At 37.7% G+C, this 22,869-nt stretch overlaps 2 protein-coding genes across 10 annotated transcripts in view; one reads left to right on the forward strand and one right to left on the reverse strand.

The window, feature by feature from the left end:
* The window catches only part of LOC120772138 (guanine nucleotide exchange factor DBS), a 179,075-nt gene that overhangs the window by 112,344 nt on the left and 43,862 nt on the right, over nucleotides 1–22,869 (forward strand). The window lies entirely within an intron of this gene.
* Nucleotides 5,920–9,131, reverse strand: LOC120772140. Of its 2 annotated transcripts, XM_040100566.1 has the most exons (11): nucleotides 9,025–9,082; nucleotides 8,707–8,957; nucleotides 8,452–8,608; nucleotides 8,140–8,387; nucleotides 7,933–8,068; nucleotides 7,374–7,482; nucleotides 7,240–7,317; nucleotides 6,827–7,180; nucleotides 6,671–6,773; nucleotides 6,498–6,606; nucleotides 5,920–6,440 (listed from the first exon to the last, which is right to left on the reverse strand). In XM_040100566.1, the coding sequence occupies exons 1-11, from the start codon at nucleotides 9,080–9,082 to the stop codon at nucleotides 6,010–6,012; spliced, it is 2,034 nt and encodes a 677-aa protein (XP_039956500.1). In that variant the 3' UTR covers nucleotides 5,920–6,009. The 2 variants fall into 2 exon arrangements, with proteins under 2 accessions (XP_039956500.1, XP_039956501.1); XM_040100567.1 differs by lacking the exons at nucleotides 7,240–7,317; nucleotides 7,374–7,482 and having other exon boundaries at nucleotides 6,827–7,076; nucleotides 9,025–9,131.

Here is a 22,869-nt window from a genome sequence, read left to right on the forward strand (position 1 = left end):
AAGATTGACAGATTTCGTGCTGATGAGTTATACTTGCCTGTTTTTCAGCTCCGATTTTATTATTTATTAATTCTATGTATAATGTTCAATGTGTACAAGAATTAATGCTTAAAGGTTCTTACAGCTGTACCTGAAAATGCATGCAATACATCTGCTCCTAATATTCATTAAAATCTGATTTTTCCAATAGGCTCTTTAGTTTTTCGATAGAAGATATCACCCATTCCATGCTTCACTTAAACTTTTATGAGTGGGTGAAGTCTTATATTATAAATTTCATTCACGTTACATATTTAATATCATATTAACTCTTGTTTTGTAACTAAACCCCAACAATAAGACGCTCCAGTGTGCGCTATGGAATATTAAAATTAGCCGCCAAGGTGTTATTAGCAATAAACACCAATGTGCCAATGTGTCTGCTCGCTTCAACTTTCTTTTAGTGGGTCATGGCCATTTGTGTGTTGCGAAAAAGCGCAAAAGGCGACAATAAATTTAGCAAGGAGAAAATAATGGAGACAAAAAACTGAGCGTAAGACACAAACTAAGAAGCTTAAATGCTCTTCAAGTAATTACGGTGAAATTTTTGCATAAGAAAGCCCCTTTAACGACTAGCCTCGTGTCCAACTGGCCGGCAGCTGATGAGCTGATGACCAACAGTTGGCACTTGATTGAAAGGTTAATGAGCATACATACAGACCTATGTACATACATACATAGGCGGCACGTAGTCTAGCCTATGAGCTGCTCAGTTTTTAATGTTTTCTACAAAAGAGGTAACACTTTCATTGCGTTTCGGTGGCAATTGTCTGCACCGCCCCAAGAAAAATCAAAACAGCGCTAAAGAAAAGTGTCGCTACTTGCTAGTGACTATGGTGTTGCATTCCTTTGGAGTCATAAGCGCACGTATTGCTCTGTACGAGGACGGTGTGACATGTCAGTGAGCTTTTTTTTTGGTGAAAAGCAGTTTATTTGAAAATTATTGCATATATTGAGACTTTTTCGGTTGTTATTGATTTGACTTGTTTGGTTAAAAAGTTTTCGGAATTTTCAAAATCTATATAATGCTTCGTTTGACATCTAAGACTCTTAATTGATAATTGGAAGCAAAAATAGTCAAAGGATTATTGATCTCTTCCAAAAACCGTTAGCAACTCTCCAAGTCACTTACTTACAACAAAACCACATTTATCCATATTTTTTTTAAAGCACATACCTTTTAGCTAATTTACAGTATTACGAAAAGATTTTAATAAGCCCCATACGAGATACCAACTGATAAAATTTGACCCAAACTGGCAAAAAGTATTTTTCTATAACTTATTCAGGCATATTTTAGTTCACCTACAGTACTGTGAAAAGCCTTTAATAAACCCCAAACGAGGTACTATCTGATCGAATTTGACCCGGACTGACAAAAAGTATATTTCTTTAACTTATTCAGGCATCTTTGAGCTCATCTACATTATTGCGAAAAGCATTTAATAAGGCCCAGACGAGTTGCTATGTGATCAAATTTGACCCGGATTGACAAAAAGTCTGTTTCTATAACTTTTTCAGGCATACATGAATGTACGACTTGTACGAGTACAGTTCTCAATGACTTCAAGACCTTCCCTGAGTACTTTGTGCCACTCAAATACTTGGATTCGTGCTAAAGTACACTCCCCAAAACGCGCATGTTAAATTTTCAACGATCCAAGTAAACTCGCGGTTCATTTTTTTTTCGTGATAAAAACCGTCAGACAAACCTTCCTTCTCCAAATCAACACTTATTGTCATATAGAGCTCAAGCTTAGCTTCTTGGACGAATGCGGGTTCTACAACATGGAGCCTGAAACTCCAGAACATCTGCCAATTGATTGCACATCAGTTTGCACGCTCAAGATAAAGGCTCTTGGATCCATGTTTCCAAATAGCGATCACATCAGCTCAATAGCACCAATATATATTGGACTTTATCAATAAGGGATAAGTGAGTCGTTGTGACTTAGTAGAGGCCATAATAGAGTTTAGGTTCTAGTGAAATCCTCACTTATTTATCTAATGGAGTTTAAACTTCATACGAACATTAAAATTATGTATATTGGCTGTTCCAATCACGGAACAAAATTTATCGCTTTGGTTCGAACGCGCAGTTTATACGGACCAGTCCGGTTCAAATTTGATCAGAGGATATTTCGAAGTTATTACACCATTTAACTTATGGAGGGACAAATTTTCATATTTAAATATTACAAATAAAAATGTAACCTTTAGTTCAAATTAATAAGTCTCACCTTCCTACCGAATTTTCCCTAAGTTCGTCAAAGTGCTGGATTTTACTGAGGAATTCTAATGTACATATATATGTATATAGTATCATTTTTGGCAGAATTGAAGGCTTGTCGAAGCAGAAAAACTCTTAGAATCGCGTTAAAATTTTTCAAAACTGAGAGCTCATCTCTTCAATGGCTGTCAAACTGTCACTAACTGACATAACAGGCTCAGACTTTGACAGCTATACTTTACTCGACTGACAAGCGCAGTGTTGCATATCATCATGCATGTCGCCACGCGTGAAATACAACTGACTTCTTATAGACATATCCGATTGCGCTCGTATATGCCAGTTAATGCCTCCACGAGTACTAGGCATGTACGTATGTATACTTCATATGAATTATAATAAACACGCTGGTATTTTTGCATAATATTTTTAATAATTGTCTGAAACATATATGTATATGTACGACATTTACAGATATGTATGGGTGTTGTTGTTATGCTCAGCACGTAATATGCTTTCCTTCGAAGCTTCTGCAAAAAAGCGCGTCACATGTCCATACAAAGTTCGCGCACAAAAATGAATACAAACAAACACATAGAAACGAAATTACATATTTTTCCAAAATATGCACACACACTTACATATAAAAACAACACATACCCAAATGTAAGTACATACATGTATGTAAGTACTCGCCTGTGCAGCGACACTTTCGTCACGCCGAACCACTGTCGCTTTTGCCGCCAATTATGTATGCACCGCTCATTGAATTTTTAATTACCCACAGTCACTAAGTTGCCTGCTTAGTTAGTCGCTTGCGTGAAATTTTGCCTGCGCCAACCCCAAGCATACCTGCATGTGTGTGTGTGCGTGTCTCAAGCATTCGAATTAAAATTATTTTAATAATTTAGTTTGTAGCGCAAAGGCAGCGAATGCCATCTGCCGTTATTTCTAATAATAATATGAAATTATTTTCGAGCAAAAATGTGGAAATTTTGTTGTTGCACTCGTGTGGCGTTTGCTAGTAGCGCAAGTGCTGTGAGTCGTTCGCTTTTTACTGCTACTATGTACATAACAACAATAATAACAACAAACTCCCAGTTGGTTATGTGAATTACGAAAACATTTGCAGCAGTTGACGTTTTCGAGAGTTGAATACTTGAATTTCACTTTCAATTCTGCCTTGCGTACTTGTTTTTGTTGTATTTGTTTATGAATTTTAATGAAATACTTTTCGTACGTAATCTCTAATTTGTACATAATAAGTATTACTACACACTCGAACATCCATTATTAATATTACAACATACTGTACATGTGTATATGTACGTATGTATACGGCAATAATAACAATAAATACAAATATTTGGTGAGTGTCACTTGCCTTCTCAAAAATAAAGTCTACCACATAAAAAAGAAAGTAAAATATATATAATAAAATATAATTGTAGAAATAACATTTTAAAAATATAATTAAGGTCCTTTTGCTAAGGATTCTTATTCTTCTTCTTTATTGGCGTAGACACCTCTTACGGTTATAGCCGAGCTTACAACAGCGCTCCAGTCATTCTTCCTTTTCACTGCTTGGCGCCAATTGAAGATTCCAAGCATAGCCAGGTCTTTTTCCACCTAGTATTTCTAACGGAGTAGAGGTCTTCCTCTTCTTCTGGTTACCCTGACGGGTACTGCGTCGAATACTCTCAGATCTAGAATGTTTTCATGAATTTGGATTACATGACCTGGCCAGCATTGCCGCTGTTTCTTAATTCGCTGAACTTTGTCAATGTCGTCGTATATCTCATACAGCTCATTGTTCCATCGAATGCGATATTCGCAATTGCCAATGCACAAAGGGCGCTATATCTTCCGCATAACCTTTATCTCGAAAACTCGCAACGTCGACTCATCCGATGTTGTCATCGTCCATGCCTCTGCACCCTATAGCAGCACGGGAATAATGAGTGACTTATAGAGTTTTGTTTTTATTCGTCGAGAGAGAACTTTACTTCTCAATTGCCTACTTCGTCCGAAGTAGCACCTGTTGGCAAGAGATATCCTGCGTTGGTTTTCGAGGATGACATTGTTGTTGCCGTTAATGCTGGTTCCAAAATAAACGAAGTTATCTACAACTTCGAAGTTGGACTGTAAACAGTGACGTGGGAGCCTAGTCCCACGTTCACAGCCAGACCCATTTGCTTTGCTTTCTAATCAAGTCTGGAGAAAGCAGAACTAACGGCGCGTGTCTTGAGGCCAAGGATATCAATATAATCGGCGTACGCCAGCAGTTGTGCACTCTTATAGAAGATAGTATCTACTCGATTAAGTTATGCAGCTCGAATTATTTTCTCCAGCAGCAGATTAAAGAAGTCGCCTGATAGCGAGCCGCCTTGTCTGAAACAGGTCTGTCTAGTCTTAGAATTTAAGTCTAAATATCAGAGGGAACAAATAATAGGTTGTCAAACAAGTCTTGCGGTATTTTCGCTAATTTTATTCGTCGCATCGGGTCATGCTATACCTTTTTGAAAAGCTCACGCGCTAACACGTGTTTGATTGATTGTCGTTTCTTTTAAGTCGTTCGTGAGCTATAGCGTCGCAAACATGGAGCAAAATAAGGAGAAAATACGGCAAATTTTACAGTACTACTACGATAAAGTCAAAAATGCATCTCAAGCCGACAATAAAATTTGTACAGTTTATGGACCCGATACAGTTTCCATTTCCCCCGCACAACGATGGCTTCAACGTTTTCGTTCTGGTGTAGAGGTGGTCGAAGATGCGTCACGCTCCGAAAGGCCTGTCGTCGAAAATTGAGATAAAATCGCTGAATTGGTCGAAAGAGACCGGCATAGTAGCAGCCGTAGCATCGGTCAAGAGCTGGGCATGAGTCATCAAAAATTCATTTCAATCTCAATATAAAAAAAATTCAATAAAAATACCGCAAGGCTTTTTTGACAACCAATTAAATTTTCAGTAAAAACAGCGTAGCAACTTATTTTTTAAGCGCTGTGTGATTTTAGCTTCACTTCTTCAACAATATAGAAGAGAATGGTTTTAACTAAACTGTGGAGACTAAATCATAACAAAAACGCAGAACAAACTGAATTACTTCGACTTTTTCTAAGCTTCCGCCGCATAATATCATCTTCTAATATTTAACCATCATCTCTTTTCACTTTCGCGTTGTGAGTTCATAAATCAATTTGCAACTAAAAGTATGAAGAACTTTCTTTAAATTTCATTCTCTAACTTGGCAGACGAAGTCAGAAAGACAGAAGGGACTACAGATGTACCGCAGACGGCTCTTCGTTATGGCCTACAAATCAGCGGTTGACAAAAAATTCAACATGATTTATAGCCGCACAAGTAGTTCATTTCTGGCTTGTAGCTTGCTGACCATTTGGCTTTACGCTTCGGTCTTAATTTAATAATAGTCATGGTATAATGAACCGTTGCTTAATTTGCTGCGCGCTAAATGATTACAGTGTTAATTTGTGAAAGAAAATGTAAACAAAACGGAGGAGGGAAAGTATTTTCTTCCCCTTCCGAGTAGGAGGGAGGCATGTTCAAACTAAAAATATTTTTTTGTTTTTTTTTTTAAGAATTGCGCGACAATTTTTTGATTCCTTCAATTAAAAAAATATTTTAGGTTCTGTAGTATATAATTTATTACCTCTACTCAAATAACTATTACTACTACGAGTCAAACTCTTAACTTAGTACCAAATCCCTATCACCATTCTTTAAAGACTTCCTTCTCTTATTTCAATAACGTCACTCTCAGCCACTTTCTTGGCACGCTTCATATGATCCAACAATAATTCGGCCAAGAAAGCCAAAAAAGCGCAAGTTATGCCCAACAACCACAGCAACAACATGCCGACAAAATTCGACATGCCCAACTTAACCGGTCCAATATCGTCCAAGTTCGTATACTGCGAGGCCATCAGCTCCTTCTGTATGGCGCCATCCAAATTGTCGGCAACAATGCGCCACTCCCAAATTTTGTCCAAACCCGACGAATGCCACATAACCACCATTTCATTGAAACTCTCCAGCAAAGGCCACATGCGCGCTGTAAATGCAACCGTGTACTGGAAATAAATATCCTCCACCATGATTTTCATTTTGTTCAAAACGCTAAGCGTCAAGTGGTCCTGTACGGCGAAGTGACCTAGCAGAGCACATATCTTTTACTTTAGAGCTTTTAGTATTTGTCATTTAAACTCACCGAATGGCAGGCGTTCGATGGTGAAGCCCATCTCTTCCGTCTGCGCCAACACCATCAACTCTTCAGCACTGTAAACAGCAAAATTGCGTAGCAGACCCTTCATGATTTCCTGCAAATATCGAAATTCAATGATAATCAAAAACCTCGCCTCTTTCAAGCAATCAGAAAATTACGCTCTCATCGTCACGTATTGCCGCCACCCAGGCCTCAGAGTCCGCGCCCCATTTGAGTTGGAAAGCGTACAGTCGCTCCACCGAATCGGCGGCTTGGCCGAAGCTATGCACATATATTTTAAATAAATAGTACCCAAATATATAAGTACAAGTTACCTCGGCACGGTGAGTATGCTTGACAGTCCACCACCATAAATACTCGTTATAACGATGTCATTCAAGAAGCTCGCGAAGAGCATTAATCTCAGTGGCGTGAAATTCACCATGGTGCCCTTATTCGATTGTGAGACGAACAACAACATCGTCGTCGAGAAGGCATACTCGAAATTGCGAGCCCAACTATTTTGCTTATCCTCTGAAGCGCGCATCCTTTCACTCAACGCTATAATTATCGGACGTGCGTGATCTATAAAAAGCAACGCTATGATCTCCACACACAAACAAACGAATACGAAAGCCCAAAGTGCTGGCTGAAAGGGTTCAATCGGCAGCCACAAGCTTGCCAGACGCCTGCGGGGAATAAATGAAGCGCATTATTGGAAATACGTTCGACAAAGAATTGCATTTACTTAGGCGCCGGCACTACACAAGTAATACCCGAACGTCCAATGTACATCGACATGTCCAGTGCAACGTAATCGGCGTACCTAAAAATTGTTTGTACCAATATTTATTTTTATGAATATGCTTTTAGTATACGAACCATGTATACATGGCACTCATGCCCACCTCTGCCTTGCCCCTGGCTATCATACCCAAGGCCGCCTCTCCAGTCATATTTCGGTAAGCAATGCCCCAATCATCGGCTTCAGCTGTCATAAAGAGAACACCGTAAATGAGAGGAGTTGTGAGATATAATACAAATCTCAATTCTGCTTTGCGGTGCAGTGGTATGGTGGACAGACGTACGGAAATCCACCTACCGGAAGTTAATGGAAAGGGTTCAGCGGCTCGCTGCGCTGTTGATAATGGGAGCTTTAAAAACAACTCCAACGGCAGCTTTTGAACTGGTACTAAACCTGCCACCTATAGATCTCTTCGCTGATAACTGAACATATAGAACATTAGGGAATAGCTCGGTGTCACAGAGTCTGTTAAAATTTGCCTCAAGCGCAGTCATCCTAAACGATGACTACTCCTCTTGGACTTGGCAAGTGAACTCCATCTGGTAACGCAAAGGACCAAACTTGTCTATGCGTGGCTTATTGGCCTACCGATTAACCTAACCTAACCTTACCTTTTCTCTTGCTCTTCTTACTTACACGTATCAATATCTACTGAACAGTTATGCTTTTCGCAGAATGCTTTTAAGATCCTCACTTCCGTGCCGTCCATTTCTACATCGCCACTTGTACCATTGGGTGCAAAGGCTCTGTCACGGGATGGTGCGCCAGGATACTAAAAACAAAGTATATATATATAATACCTTATATTATAAAAAATTCAATAGAGTAAAAAACCCTACTCACATATTTCAAAACCACATCCGGCCTATAATCAAAAGCAGCCAAAATTACTTCGCGGCCCTGTAAATTGGAGAGCTTATCCGGAAAGAGATCATTGCCATGAAGAAATGTATTACTTTCAGCATTGAAACGATCGAGTAGATACAATTGTTTCGGGTTCTCAGCTCGTGGGCCGACAAATTTATTTGTTTTCAAATCGAAAATTGCCGGATCGGTTACAGTTCTTTCAATTAGCAGTATGCCAGATTGATCTGTGTGTACCGAGTGTTGGTGAGCTGTTCATAAAGAAATATATACCATGCGAACCGAACTCACCTTCAAAAAAGCGATGTTCGAAATGTTCGTCTAGCAAATCGCCTTTGTTGTAGACAAACACAAATTTATTATTTGACGAACGCCAAATTGAAAAACGACTGGCATTTATAACGGCATCAATGAAAATCGGTATATCCATTTGAAAGGCTATAAAGTTCTGCAGAAGGATTGCAATTTTTATTTGCTGTCAGCGTCACTTTTTCTTTATTTCACTGGACCATAAGGCCTCAGTGTGCTCTATTTGTATGTACAAACCTGGCAATGTGACTTCTCTATTGACAAAGTCAGTTTCTCCACGAATGGATTCAAGACCACATAATCATTGAGCAGCTCCTCACGTTTGGCGGCAAAGTCTACAACGTCTTTGGAGAAAGATTGCTCCAAATCACGCAGCCGAATATTTATGATGGCGGCATCTGGCGGTTTGGCACGCTGCCAGCTGATGGCGAAGTCCGCATTTTCTGGCCAAATGATGCAAGTTGTGGTGGACAAGAGATAGTTTTGCACTGAAAGATATAATTTTTGGACAATATATTAGGAAGGTAGGTTTAACACATTTAGAAGAGTACTAACTCAACACATTGAACATGCGTGACCAATAGAAGCTGTTCAATAAATTAGCTGGCAACATTTTCGAAGGGAAACTCTAGAAAAGAAAGCACCCACGTTACAAATTCAAAATCCTCCTTTGAAATACAAACTTATTCTTTGCTTGAGCTGCTCAAAATATCTGTTTTTATATGAACGTTAGTAGGCAAAAAATGTCTTTTATTTACCGAAAAATTACTAAATTCTTGCGAGTCCTGCATTATTTGTAGCTAATAAAGTAATTTGCAATTTTGATGATTGCCAAATTGCTGCGCAAACAAACGGTTAGCATGTAATAATGGTGTACACAGACTATGAAACATGCAGCCAAACGTAAAAGTATTACACTAAATGTACATACATATGTGATGGTAGGTTTCAAAGAGAAAATAATATTTTTAAACCCTTTTTCTTTGCAAAGCTTTAGTTATATTATCGATTTCGAGGTTCCCTAATTTTTAAAGAAAAAAACACAGAAACTTCAATATTAATAGAGAATGTTTATTATCATTCGAAACAACATTCTTTGGCTTTTATTTTTTGAAGATTATCTCTTTCAAATGTTGGCCGCGGCTACATCTCAGATAGGCCATCCGTTGTTTCAATTTTCGATGACTCGTTCGAACTTTTCGACTGGTGATTGGCGAATGACACGCCTGATGTTTTGCTCCAAGGCCTGAATCGAAGCAAGACTGTTTGCATGGACTTTAAACTTTACATATCCTAATGTCTAACGGTGTGATCTCACACGATTTTGGTGGCCAATCGACCGGCCCAAAACGTGAAGTTATCAGCTCATCGATGTGTTCTCTCAATAAAGCCATTGCTTGATGCGATGTGTGAGAAATGGTGCCGCCTTTTTCAAACCAAATGTCGCCGAGATCACGAGCTTCAATTTCAGGCATCTAAAAGTCGGTTATCGTGGCGCGATTACGGTGGCCATTGACGGTTACATTCTCACCAGCATCATTTTTGATGAAATATGGACCGATGAAACCACACCAAAACGTTATTTTATTTGAATGAAATAGTCTTGACCCTCTTCAGGTTGTTCTTCATCCCAAATGCGGAAAATTTGTTTGTTTATATACCCATTGAGCCAGAAATGGGTCTTATCGATGAACAAAATTTGGCTCGCAAATGTCGGATGTTCTTGGAACTTTTCAAGAGTCCATAAAGGAAAGGCAAGATTGAGCGGCTTCATTTCTTGCACAAGCTGTATTGTGTACGCTTTCAATTTAAAATCTCAACATATAATGCCTCAAGTCGACCCTTCATCATTATACTATATAATGAAATTTCCAGATACTGCGGAGTCATCCTGAATCGGAATTAATGGTCGAATTGAAAAATTAGTTCCATGATATAGTGACCCCGGATGACAGCTACTACGAAGGAGCTGGCTTTGTTCTCCATGCTCATAAATAAACTTGGAATATATCCAAAAATGTGTCAGATGTGCATGACCCGCTAAGCAGTGTCAAAACTAAGTCCAATTTAGGTCAAAAATATTGAAGTGTCTTTAAGAGGTTTATAATTGACCATTATTGGGTTATGCTGGGCATCCAGGCGCGAAAAGGCGTTCAACCCTATTAGTGCTTCCGTAACTCTAAGAGTAGTTTCAGCTCCTGTAGATGATAGTAATTGAAAGAGAATAAAAAAGAGCAGCACAAAAGATTTTTTTGAAAAAAAAATTCAATTTTTTTTAAGGAATATAAACATCGAAGCAGCCCAAATTTCTTCTTCTTCTTAATTGGCGTAGACACCGCTTACGCGATTATAGCCGAGTTAACAATAGCGCTCCAGTCGTTTCTTCCTTTCGCTACGTGGCGTCAATTGGATATTCCAAGCGAAGTCAGGTCCTTCTCCACCTGGTCCTTCCAACGGAGTGGAGGTCTTCCTCTTCCTCTGCTCCCCCCGGCGGGTACAGCGTCGAATCCTTTCAGAGCTGGAGTGTTTTCGTCCATTCGGACAACATGACCTAGCGACCGTAGACGCTGTCTTTTAATTTGCTGAAATATGTCAATGTCGTCATATATCTCATACAGCTCATCGTTCCATCGAGTGCGATATTCGCCGTGGCCAACGCGCAAAGGACCGTAAATCTTCCGCAGAACTTTTCTCTCGAAAATTCGCAACGTCGACTCATCGGTTGCTGTCATCGTTCAAGCGTCTGCACCATATAGCAGGACGGGAATTATGAGTGACTTATAGAGTTTGGTCCCAAAATTTCACTCTCACAGTAAAGTACAGAAAGAAAACTACAACTCACCCCTCCTTTCAACCTAATCGATTCTTCTGCCTCTGAAGCTTCTCGCCGTCGTATTTTATTCAAATTTGGTTCTATGAAAGGTCAGATCTCTTAACAACAACCAATTATTCCTAAGGTGTGCTCAAAAAATACCAGAAATTTTTGTTTTTCGAAAGATAAACATGTTTTTCAAATCTGCATTAATGTTGTCGCCATTAAAACACTCCCCATTCCATATTATGTACTTACGTCACACTTCTTCCAATCTTTCGATACTAGTCTAACTCGATTTTTGCGTGAGTTTTTATATCTTTCAGCAATTTTCATCTCTCTTGTAAAACGATAGCCCTTTAAGGTTTTCTTTATTTTTAAATAGAAAAAAGTCATACGGATCCATGTCTGGCAAATATGGAAGCTGATGCATCGTTAGATTATTGTTTTTTAGCCAAGAATTCCAAGTTCATGATAACACATTTAATCTCAGCGGCTGCTGCAGGCAAAGTAAGCCATGAATACAGTTGACAATTTTATCGTATTTCAGGGGAATGTATTATACATACTATGTATATCAACATAATAAAAAACTTGCAATCGGACCCGCGAAATTTTAAATTATAAAACTTTAGTTGTCTTCCGAACACATCTTTATAATATGTATATATTCAACAGATATTTTTTCATGAATTATTACTGAAGCCCCTTGCCTTATGGTTACAAATCTAATTTTCCATTACGAAGCACAATCAGGTTTCCCACCACTCTTTGAGCAACTCTCGTATACATATTAAATAGCCTTCTTAGTGACATCACGGGCACGGACTTTTTATCAGTAGTCGCAATTTGTTTATTGGTAGATAAAATGAGTTTAAAATCACGCATACACTAATACACAAACACATTAGTTTGTCACATGTGTGCGTTACCTAAGATGATGCTTGGATTTCGCATCTGATAAACGAATTGTCTGAGCAACTTTTGGTCTACTCTAATTATCTAACACTCTCTCGAAGCAAAGTTAGTCATGTATCAAGTTTCTTTATTAATGGTTTATGTAAAAACAATTTCCGACACAAAGAAAACGCATAGAAAAGTGAGTGAAGAATTTGTGAATATAAAAACGATGATATTTTATTGAAAATAAATATTTAAGAAATTGTAACGCAATTATGAAATAAATGTGTGTTTTGGTTTCTATGTTGCACCCCAAGCAAAGTAGCTTTCGGCATTAACGGTAGACAACTAATAGCTTTCTAAATCTATGTCGTAAGTCAAAGTCTAGTAAATTGCTAAGAAACCGATAATATTCGCAGCTTTTACATACACTGTTATCTTTGCGCTAAGAATTTTGGCAACTCAAATGTAGAAAAATATTTCTTTCATTCAAAATTATTTTTACCAAACTACCCTCGTATTTATACAACATTATAAGGTAAATGAATATCACTAAAGCTAACTAAACAATGCGCTGAAGCATAATTTTAATTATATTTTCACCATTTTTTTTTGCTTCTTCCGAAAAAATTGGCCGTCTGTAGTCAAAGGCAGAAATTACGCAAATTAGAAAATCAATAATTGCGCTGTTCATTATACTTTTGTGTTCGAAACACGCTGCTAAGTGGTATAATTTTGGTATTCAAAGTGATTTATCATTTTTGTTGGGTAAAAGTAGTTTGTTTATGTTATCATATTATAATTGGGCATTTAGTGTGATTTCACAAATATTTAAATAATTTCTACGGAATAAGAATTCCTAGTGACATACAAACATACATAGAGTAAAGTATATAGGACACCTATTAAACTTCGTTGTTAGGTTCGGTCTCTACTACGGGTTATTTTCCATAACCCAGAAATGTTTGAGTTCAAAAGAATTGTTGGTTTGTTTCTTTTTTACTAAAGAGATCGTTTACTTGAATAACAGTTAAAAGCCATTGTTAATTTATTAAAGTGTTGGTATGAAATCATGATTCTTAAGTGATGATTTTCAGTGCCAGAGAATGTTGGAATGACATTTTCAAAAAATGTTGTAGAACTGAGTCAAATTGAGTACATTTCCGATACGAAATGGCTTAGGAGCCACCGTGGTTTAGTGGGTGGATCATTTCAAAATAATACTTTATTGATGCTCAAGCCGAGGTTGCTGCCATTAAAGTAGCAGATCTGCTGTTCTGGAGTGCAGAGTCTTTCGGAGAATGCTGGCCATTCTGTTAGCAGAGCAGCGATACTGACGTTGCTTTCCAGGCTAGTAAAAATATAGCTAACTTCACTATCAACGGCATCATGTTGGTTTGTGATTAGGCTAGTATGGGTGCCAGATCACAGCAGTATTGTCTCCACTGCCAACAGAATGGGAACGACATATGTAGTTAGAAATCGCATGAGCGCGGGCAGTGTTGGCCCACCATTAATTATTGTGCTGTTGTAGGATTATTTTAGCACAAAGTGAACCGCAAGTGGTCTAATGGGCTTTTCAGTTCACTAAGGCTAGCCTTTCCCTAATTGTATAGATTCCAACTACTCATTGCACTATCGGTGTCTACACGATAAGGTTGAAAATCTTACTTGATGCCAGTTGTAGAAGCTGTTTGAAAGAAGATGAGAAGATGAGATCAAAGGGTGGTAGAAACTCAACACTTAAACATCTGAGAGGTCACACTTTTAGACATCCCGTTGAACTGGAATTAGAAATAAAAAACCTAAACAGATTTCTATAGGACACAAGATGATTTGTCGACTTATGTATAATATCTGATTACAGTCGTTCTATTCTTTGGCTTCAAAAAGGACTGTATATAATAATCCAATTTCGATCTCGTTTCATGAGGATCAACCAGTACAGCTAACCTAACCTAACCACAGAGAAATGTCTATAAATTTTGCTATCACTTCGGTCGAAGGTATTTTTTCATTGATGTTTGTGCTGCTGTTAAGGGCAGTTACTTAATCTGGAAGAAAAATTTCATTGTTTCGAACTGACCTGGTTGACCTTTTATCTTAATTCGAAAAACAATTTTATTGCAAATATTTTCATTTTAAAAAGTCAATCAAGATAAAGAAGTAAAAATTTATGAGGGGCATACTTTTGTCTAAATTTATGTAAAGGTTTGAGAAAAATGTTGTGCTTTGAGTTCAGATCAAAATTTTATGAACAATCCACTTAATCAGTTAAATAAAAGCATTTTGCGGTTCAAAATCCATTAAAACAGTGGTGGTTGTAAGAGTCGGTTCAAGTTCGGGAAGTTATTTTATACCAAGCGCCGTTATATCATTTTCTGTATATAGGATATGTTATGTCAATAACCCTAAGGTTTTAGGTGTGGCACTCGAGAGCTTATGTTCCTTCACTCCTCACGCGACCGCGATTATAGTCAAAGTACAAAGGCGCAACAAAATTCTCAAGTCGCTAGCCAGCAGCACATGGGGAAAAGAGAAACAAACGTTGTTAGTAACATACGACCAATCGGCCGGCCAGTCCTTACCTATATCGCACCAATATAGTCGCCTGGATGCAGTAAAACGCAGACGTAGAAGCTGCAGACATATCAAAACACTGCACTCTGGATTATAACTGGATGTCTCTCGGTGTCTTCTATCGAACACCTGCACAGTGGGGTCCGTATGCTCCGAGTTAAGGGGCATAATGAACTCCCCTCCAAGCAGTTCTTGCTAGGGTATTTTCGTAGAATTCATCTCTGCAGTGTGCAATCTGTTTGAAACGGAACCGCCTCCTAGGACCATCAAGAGGTCCTTCCTCAACTACGTCGACGACCAGACTACAGATGCTACTAACTTCAGACATGCACTGACCGCCATTCATAGTGGGGACATAAACACCTTTACCTACTCCCTCTGAGTGAATGGCATACTTGGAGTCAAATTACCACCCAATGCAGATAACGAACTCGAGTTTGCCGCGAGAATCGAGAGCGACCCTTGCACAACTTCGTTCTGAATACTTATCCAGAAACTAGTCCCCACATGACTCTAAGCGCCATTTTGCATGTCCGACCTCTTCGCTGCTGCTTACACGTTTCCCGGGCTTACCGTTAGATGACCTCGTTGACAGCTTATCCGAACCTTACCACCCTAACGGGGACTTGATAACCGTTACAGCAACAACCTGAAGCTAGAGACAACTAGCAAAACGTTTTCCGTTGGATGCAAACCCTGAGCGGGTTACGTTTTTAGATTCAGTTATGTAGATACTATATACATATATTGGGTAGTCGAAAAAGTTTTTTCGTATTTTTAATCAAACTTCAACTTATTTCTTTATATCTATAATGAACTACATATAAATGTACCATTTTGGTCGACCACTTCTTTCCATTCTTCCGCTTGAGACATTATTCCGTCAATGTAAAATTTTTCTGGTTTCTCGGCGAAAAACTGCGACAATTAATTTTCACAGGCTTCCCTTGAAGCCAACTTTACTTCATTAAGGGAGTTCTGCATTGACCGAAACAAATGGTAGGCCGAGGGAGCATGGTCAGGGCTATATGATGAATGCATCAAAACTTACCAGCCAAGCTCTCCCAGTTTTTGCCGAGTCATCAAAGATGTGTCCTAATCGAAGACGAAGCTCTTTCTGTTGATCAGTTCTGGCCGTGTTTTTCGATTGCTTGCTTCAATCTCATCAGTTGTTGACAATAAAATGTATAATTAATTGTTCGACCAGGCTGGATCAGCTCATAGTTGATGATTCCTTTCCAATCCCACCAAACACTCGGCATAACCTTTCAAGGTGTCAATCCTGGCTTTGCGACCATTTGTTGAGCTTCAACACGCTTGGACCATGATCTTTTTTGCATATTATTGTCGTAAATATTTGATCCACATTTCGTCTGCTGTTACCATTCGCTTCAGAAATGGTTCGATTTCCTTTTGTTTCAGCAAAGAATCGCAGATGTTAATTCGGTTCATTAAATTTTTCACGGACAATTCATGTGGTACCCAAACATCGAGCTTCTTTTTGTTGCCAGCCTTTCTTAAATGGTTCAAAACTGTTTGATAATGAATGTTATGTTCCTTAGCGATGTCATGGCTATTTATGTGACGGTCCTGGTCAATCTTTTCCATAATTTCCTCGACTTCATCAACGATAGGTCGACCAGAGCGAAGTGCAGCTTTTACATCGAAATTTCCAGAACGGAAGCGAGCGAACCATTGTTGTGCTACGCGTACCGTAAACTTCACAAATTTCATTCGAGGCTTTCGTGGCATTCTTCCCTTTTTTATACAAAAATTTCAAAATATAGCGAATTTCTTCATTATTTTCACTAATTTTTGAACAGCTGTAACTCTTTTTCAACTTCCCCGAATTTCATTGTTTTGATTAAATGAAGCGTAAAGTGTCACTTTTCCAACACTATGGTATGACAATTGGTAGCACTGGAGACATAGGACTGCAACGACATATTTTGACAAAATACGAAAAGACTTTTTCGACTACCCATTATAATTTTTTTTTTGCTCTGAAGTCAAAAACTGTTTATAAATAAAGTTATAAATTCCAAGCAAATAACAAGCGTAAATTTTAATAGCATCGGAAATTTGGGAAATTTGTTTGTGAAAGCCGCAATTAACTAATCAACTAAGTAAGAAATAGTAACATTTACTTCAAAAGAAATCGGCAATTTGCAATCAGTAAACCCAACACTAAAATGCATAATTGTCGGCAATTATAAATTCGTCATTAAACGGACAGTTGTCAGGCCAAAGCAGCAATTGCTCAAAACAAACACGTTGTAAAAGTGTATTAAATATAAATATAAAACCAAAAACAATAACTAAATCTCGCTGAAATTTTTCCGCAACCGCCGATTTGTATACATTTGTGCATATAGCAGACGAGCATCTTCCAAAGTTGATGAAGAAAAATTAGAAAAAAAACTCTGCTTTATTTGCGTATTTCAAATTTATGGGCACTTTCGCTGAATTGGCGCGAACACGATTGCCGCGCTGTGTATGCGGTGCAGATGCGCATGCGCACAAGCTGCGCCACTTAAAAAGGGTTGGCTGGAGGAGAGGCTGCCGCTTTGTATGCATTTAACACGTTGTAGCGCAAATGTTTGCTTAAGTCATAAATGAAAATAAAAAATACCCGCATACGAGTATTTATGAGCAACAACTCACACGCTGTGGCCAGTGCGTCACGTGGCTGTCGGTCGGTAGCGCGGTAGCTCGGTGGCGCGCAGCCACTTTACAAAGCGCTGAATGCGCCATTCATTGCGGCATTAAACTGAGTTACGGCCAAGAGCAATCCAAGGTAGTCGTGAGTATCAAATTGCAACAACAACAGTAAACACACAACAACGATTTTCGGAAGTAATCAGTAGACAGCGATTTGCGTTGCAATTTGATAAAGTGTCTTGTTGTTGTTTGTAATATTTTTGTTTCTTTATTTAATATCTTCCATATCTTCGAAATCGACGTAATAATTAATTTTTAAATACTAGAAACTACCAAAATAACCGACCGAGTTGTTTACGTTGTTTGGGCATAGCGAAAGAAAGGGAAAGGGTCAATGCTTGGCAGCAAGTAAAAGACTAAAAATATCAGATTTACTGCTATTTTTGGCTTTCAGTTGCAACCAATTATTTTCATTATTAACTACACTGGAGCTAAAAAAAAATCGAAAATATAATTTTGACAGCAAAAAAAATTCAAAACTACAACCATTACGCACACTTGCCGCAATTTCACCGGGCCTATTAGCGTTGTGGCGCTGAGCGAAATTTCGCTGAACAAATTTTTCGTCAAAAGCACTATAATGTGTATTTTTGCTGCTTACAGATATATTTTATGCTATTTTAAAAAATTTTCAAAAATTGAGTACTCTATTTTAGTATTTTTATACTGAAAAGCGTTATTTTTCAAATCTTCTTAGCAAATTATATTAATGTTTGGAACATATAAAGGGTGATTAATTTCGAGGTTAGCAACTTTTTTAAAGAAAATAACACACAAGCTCCAAATTTAATAGGAAATGTTTATTATCATTCGAGAGAACATTCATTGACATTTTTTTCTTTGAAGATTATCTCTTTCAAATTTTTATCGAGTCTACGTCTCAGACGGTCCATCCGTTGAGTCCAATTTTCAATAACTCGTTCGATCATGTCAACTGGTAACTGGCGAATGACACACGTGATATTTTGCTTCAAGGCCTGAATCGAAGCGGGATTGTCAGCATAGACTTTAGACTTTACATATCCCCACAGGAAAAAGTCTAACGGTGTGATATTATATGATCTTGGTGGCAAATCGACCGGCTCAAAACGTGAAATTACCTGCTCACCAAAGTGTTCTCCCAATTAATCCATAAATTGATGTGATGTGTGGGAAGTGGCGCCGTCTTGTTGAAACCAATTGTCGCCGAGATCACGAGCTTCAATTTCAGGCATCGAATAGGTTATCATGGCGCGATAACGATCGCCATTAACGGTTACGTTCTCGTCGGCTTCGTTTTTGTAGAAATATGGACCGATGATGCCACCGGCCAAGAAACCACACCAAACCGCTATTTTTTCTGGATGAAATGGCAGCTCTTGAATCTCTTCATGTAGCTCTCCTCTCCGTCCCAAATACGGCAATTTTGCTTGCTTACATATCTATATGCTATATTTTCTTCACTGCGTGCTGTGCGTGATCTATTCGGTCGAATACTATCCAGTAATGAATTCTGGGTCTCAGGATGGGTGATGGTGTTGCGAATAGTACGCTCAGTAGGCCGATTATGTTGACCATAAGTTGAGCGAAGCGGCCGAAACTCATTCTTTACAGAACGTGAATTTTCGTAACAAAATTTAACGATTTTTGAACGTTGTTTAGGCGTAAGTCTTTCGATGATGAAATGCCAAACAATACTGAACAAAAATAACATGACAGCTTGACACGACTCGAACGTGATCAAAAAAGGCTATTGAAAAAAGTACCTCTACTTGGATCACCCCTTAAGTCCACAATATAACTATTTTAATTAATATACAAATTTTTTATTAAAAACTTTTGAAAAATTGTTTAGTTTTAGTCAATTATTTTTTGTTATCTAATTTTATATTCGTGCGGTTTTGGAAAATTATATACCATCTGATCAAAATTGACCCGGACTAAGGCCTAGGCCAACCGCTTCAATAAATATTTATTTTAAATTGGTACACCTTCGGGTGAAGTTTGATCTCCATATCTCAATAAGGAGACGTCGGAGACCCTATACAAAATATATATACGAATACATGATTAATAAAACGAGCTGAGTTTATTTAGCCATATACGGCGGTCATCCGTTTGTAATATGAGAGCTAGTCCCTAAGTTTTGAGATATCGATATGAAATTTTGCACACTGCCTCTCCTGCCTCTTCTGCCCAATAAGCTACTCATTTGTCAGAACTGCTAATATCGGACCACTATATCATATAGCTGCCATACAAACTGAACTATCAAAATTAAGTTCTTGTGTGAAAACCTCTTTGGTTTGACCAGGTATCTTCACGAAATTCCGCACAGATTATTATTCAAGGGCCACTATGAGGCATAGCATCTAAATCCAATATAAATATCTTTTCATGCCCTTTTATTATATAAAAAATTTACTTTTGAAGGGTATTTTAGCTTCGCTGCATAAAATTACAATTAGTTAGGCGCCAATTAGATTAGGCGTCTCTCCAATATATTGTTATGCAAATTTTTTGTGTCCTATTCCAAATTTATTTGATATTGGATGAAAAATACTGATACTGATATTGTTTTTTAGATTACTTCGAATCTCATATTTATGTTAACAAATATTTTTTAACTCACTATATCAGAGGTATGGTCATCAAAAGGGAGGTCTCTCATCCGAGGCTGTTTTCTTCCTTTCATTGGAGATGCTTTTTACGTGTCGGATCACAAACCCAACGCACAATCCTGGGGAGGGATGTTTTGCCTTCTCACTTTAGCTCGTCTTCAAACGAATGTTCTTTGGCTATACTGAGGATACTTGGTCTAAGACCGAAAACCGTGAGCTGCTTGAGCCATATAGTATATAAAAGATTCGTTTCTGGCCATTTCCAAGTGAATGGCGATCAGAGAACTTTCCTCACTTGCGTGAACTTCTGCTATGACTCCATCCTTTTACTCTACTATAGTAGAAGACATGAACTGCGTGAACTCCATCCTCCTACTCTACTATAGTAGAAGACATATATCTTCTATATTAAAAAAAAATAACAATAATATAACGCACAAGTAAAGTAATTTCTTAGTTTTTCGAAATTAGCCTACGAAATCGAAAATATTTTCTTTCGAAGTACGAAATTTGGCATATGCAAAATCATTATTATGAGTTATATATAAATGTGTAGTAAAAACATGAACGGAATCTCCTCTTACTTCGGTCAAACTTCTACGACAGTTACGATATGGAAGCGAAATCGGCTTTTCGAAGAAACAATATAATTTAAAAATACTGTCTCGATTGTTGTACTAATAACATTAAATTTACAAGCATCTAACAAACACATTTCAATTTTCGTTCTTTTCTTCAGTATTTAAAATAAATTTCAGAAATGTTTATAGAAAGTATAATATAGAAAAGCTCAGCTCAGTCTGTTAATTAAATCTACTAATTATCTTACACACCTAAAAATCATCACTCAAACAATTTGTGTGTATACCATTGTATGTTACACGGATGACGCCGAGGTTAACCTTTTCCAAAAAATCATGATTAAAAATTGTTTATTTTTCCTCTATTCAGATTTAAGTAAATATATACATATTTACAAAAGCCAAGAGTCAAATTTCATTCAAGCAATAAGACCACTTATCTATAGTTGGAAATTCCTATGATACCTGTATACATAAATATACATGCGGACATGTACATACTATATACTACTAACTCTTTGATCGTGTTCAAGCCTATAAGATGTATATATATGTATATACTATATGTATTTTATAGGCATGACTGCGATCATCGACTGATAGTAAATTTAAAAGATTTTCATCGCATTTCAACTGTGGAATTATAATTAAAAAAGTCGGAGAAAAGGCCACAGCTACAGTGCCACTTTGTAGAGCAGTTAAATACATATGAAATATATAAAGGTAATAATAACCGCGCAATGACAGCAAAGCTGCGTCGCTGCTGCACTTTTCAGTTACCTACAGCCCACAGTGAAGAAGTTCAGCATATCGGCAGCTGGATCTTTTTCCGAAAATATCAAATTAAATGTAAAGCCAAATAGTGAAGCATAACATAAATATGAATGCATGTATGTATGTATATACATATCTATACACATAAGTATATATATATGTATATGTGTACGTGTGCTATATGTATGTGGTATATATGCTGCAAATATAAGTAATTTATTGACTTCAAAATGTTAGTTGATCAATCAGTTCGTGGATCGTTGCTTGCAGTCAAGCGAAGTTGTTACTCTGTCTAGCTGTGAGGCTGAGTTTACTTATCTTGGCGTGGTTAGTAAGCAGTCACAACAAATTACTTTCATTTGCGCATTGACTAGTTGCTAGCATATATATAACTGTTGTTATTATAGACTTATACATATATATGTATGTATGTATATATATGTATATATATATGTATGTATATCGATGCTCAAAGCCTACTTATTTGCTTGTCTACGATATTAATCGTATAAATTCTACAATCGAAAATACACAGTAGCAACTTTAATTTAGTTAGTGATACTAAGCGCTGATTGTAGTATTAGAGCTACCTTGTAAGAAACGTTTGCTTGAATTGCAATTGTTGAACTCAATTCTTTGCTGTCGCTAAATGCATGAATATAGTATTCAAGAAAGTGGATTTAAAAAATATGCGAAGCAAATTTTTATTTATATAAATTGTGACAAAAAAGTACCCGGAAATTGTAAAAAAAATACAAAATATTTAATTACTCGCCTTGAAATCCCCATCAGATGTACTTCCCTTATGAAAACGACTTTTCCAGACCTCAAAGCACTGTTCATAAGCACTTTTCGGGATGCCTCCAGCAACTTTTGTTTTATCTCTTCGATCGACTGAAAACGGGTTCCACGGAGCGGCAATTTCAGTTTGAGGAACAAGAAAAAGTCACACGGAGCCAAATCTGGTGAATTCTGTGTTTGACCGATGATTTTCATTGCTTTTTCGGCTTTATATTCGGTCACAATCTTGACTCGATGCGATGGTGCATTATCTTCATGTAAAATCCATGAACTGTTCTTTCACAATTCCCGCAGTTTTCAACGGTTGTTCTCAAGCCTCAATACGGCCAAATATAACTCCTTATTGAAAGTCTGCCGCTCCGGAAAAAATTCATGATGCAACAAACCTCGAATATCGAAAGAACAATGAGGATCACCTTTTTTATGAGCGGCTTTTTCTTGGTTTTTAGTTGCAGCTCGCTTTTTGCCCTCCATCACGATGATTGTTGACTGTTTGCATGTCGAACTCTTAAACCCATGTCTCATCGACAATTATAATGCTCCCCGTGAATGTGAAACGGCCTCGTGAGAGATGCCGAGCTCTCTTGCCATCTCTCCAACCCCGCGCTGACGATTTTCAAGCACCATATCC

This window comes from Bactrocera tryoni, chromosome 3 (genome assembly GCF_016617805.1).
Source record: "Bactrocera tryoni isolate S06 chromosome 3, CSIRO_BtryS06_freeze2, whole genome shotgun sequence".
Classification (NCBI taxonomy): domain Eukaryota; kingdom Metazoa; phylum Arthropoda; class Insecta; order Diptera; family Tephritidae; genus Bactrocera; species Bactrocera tryoni.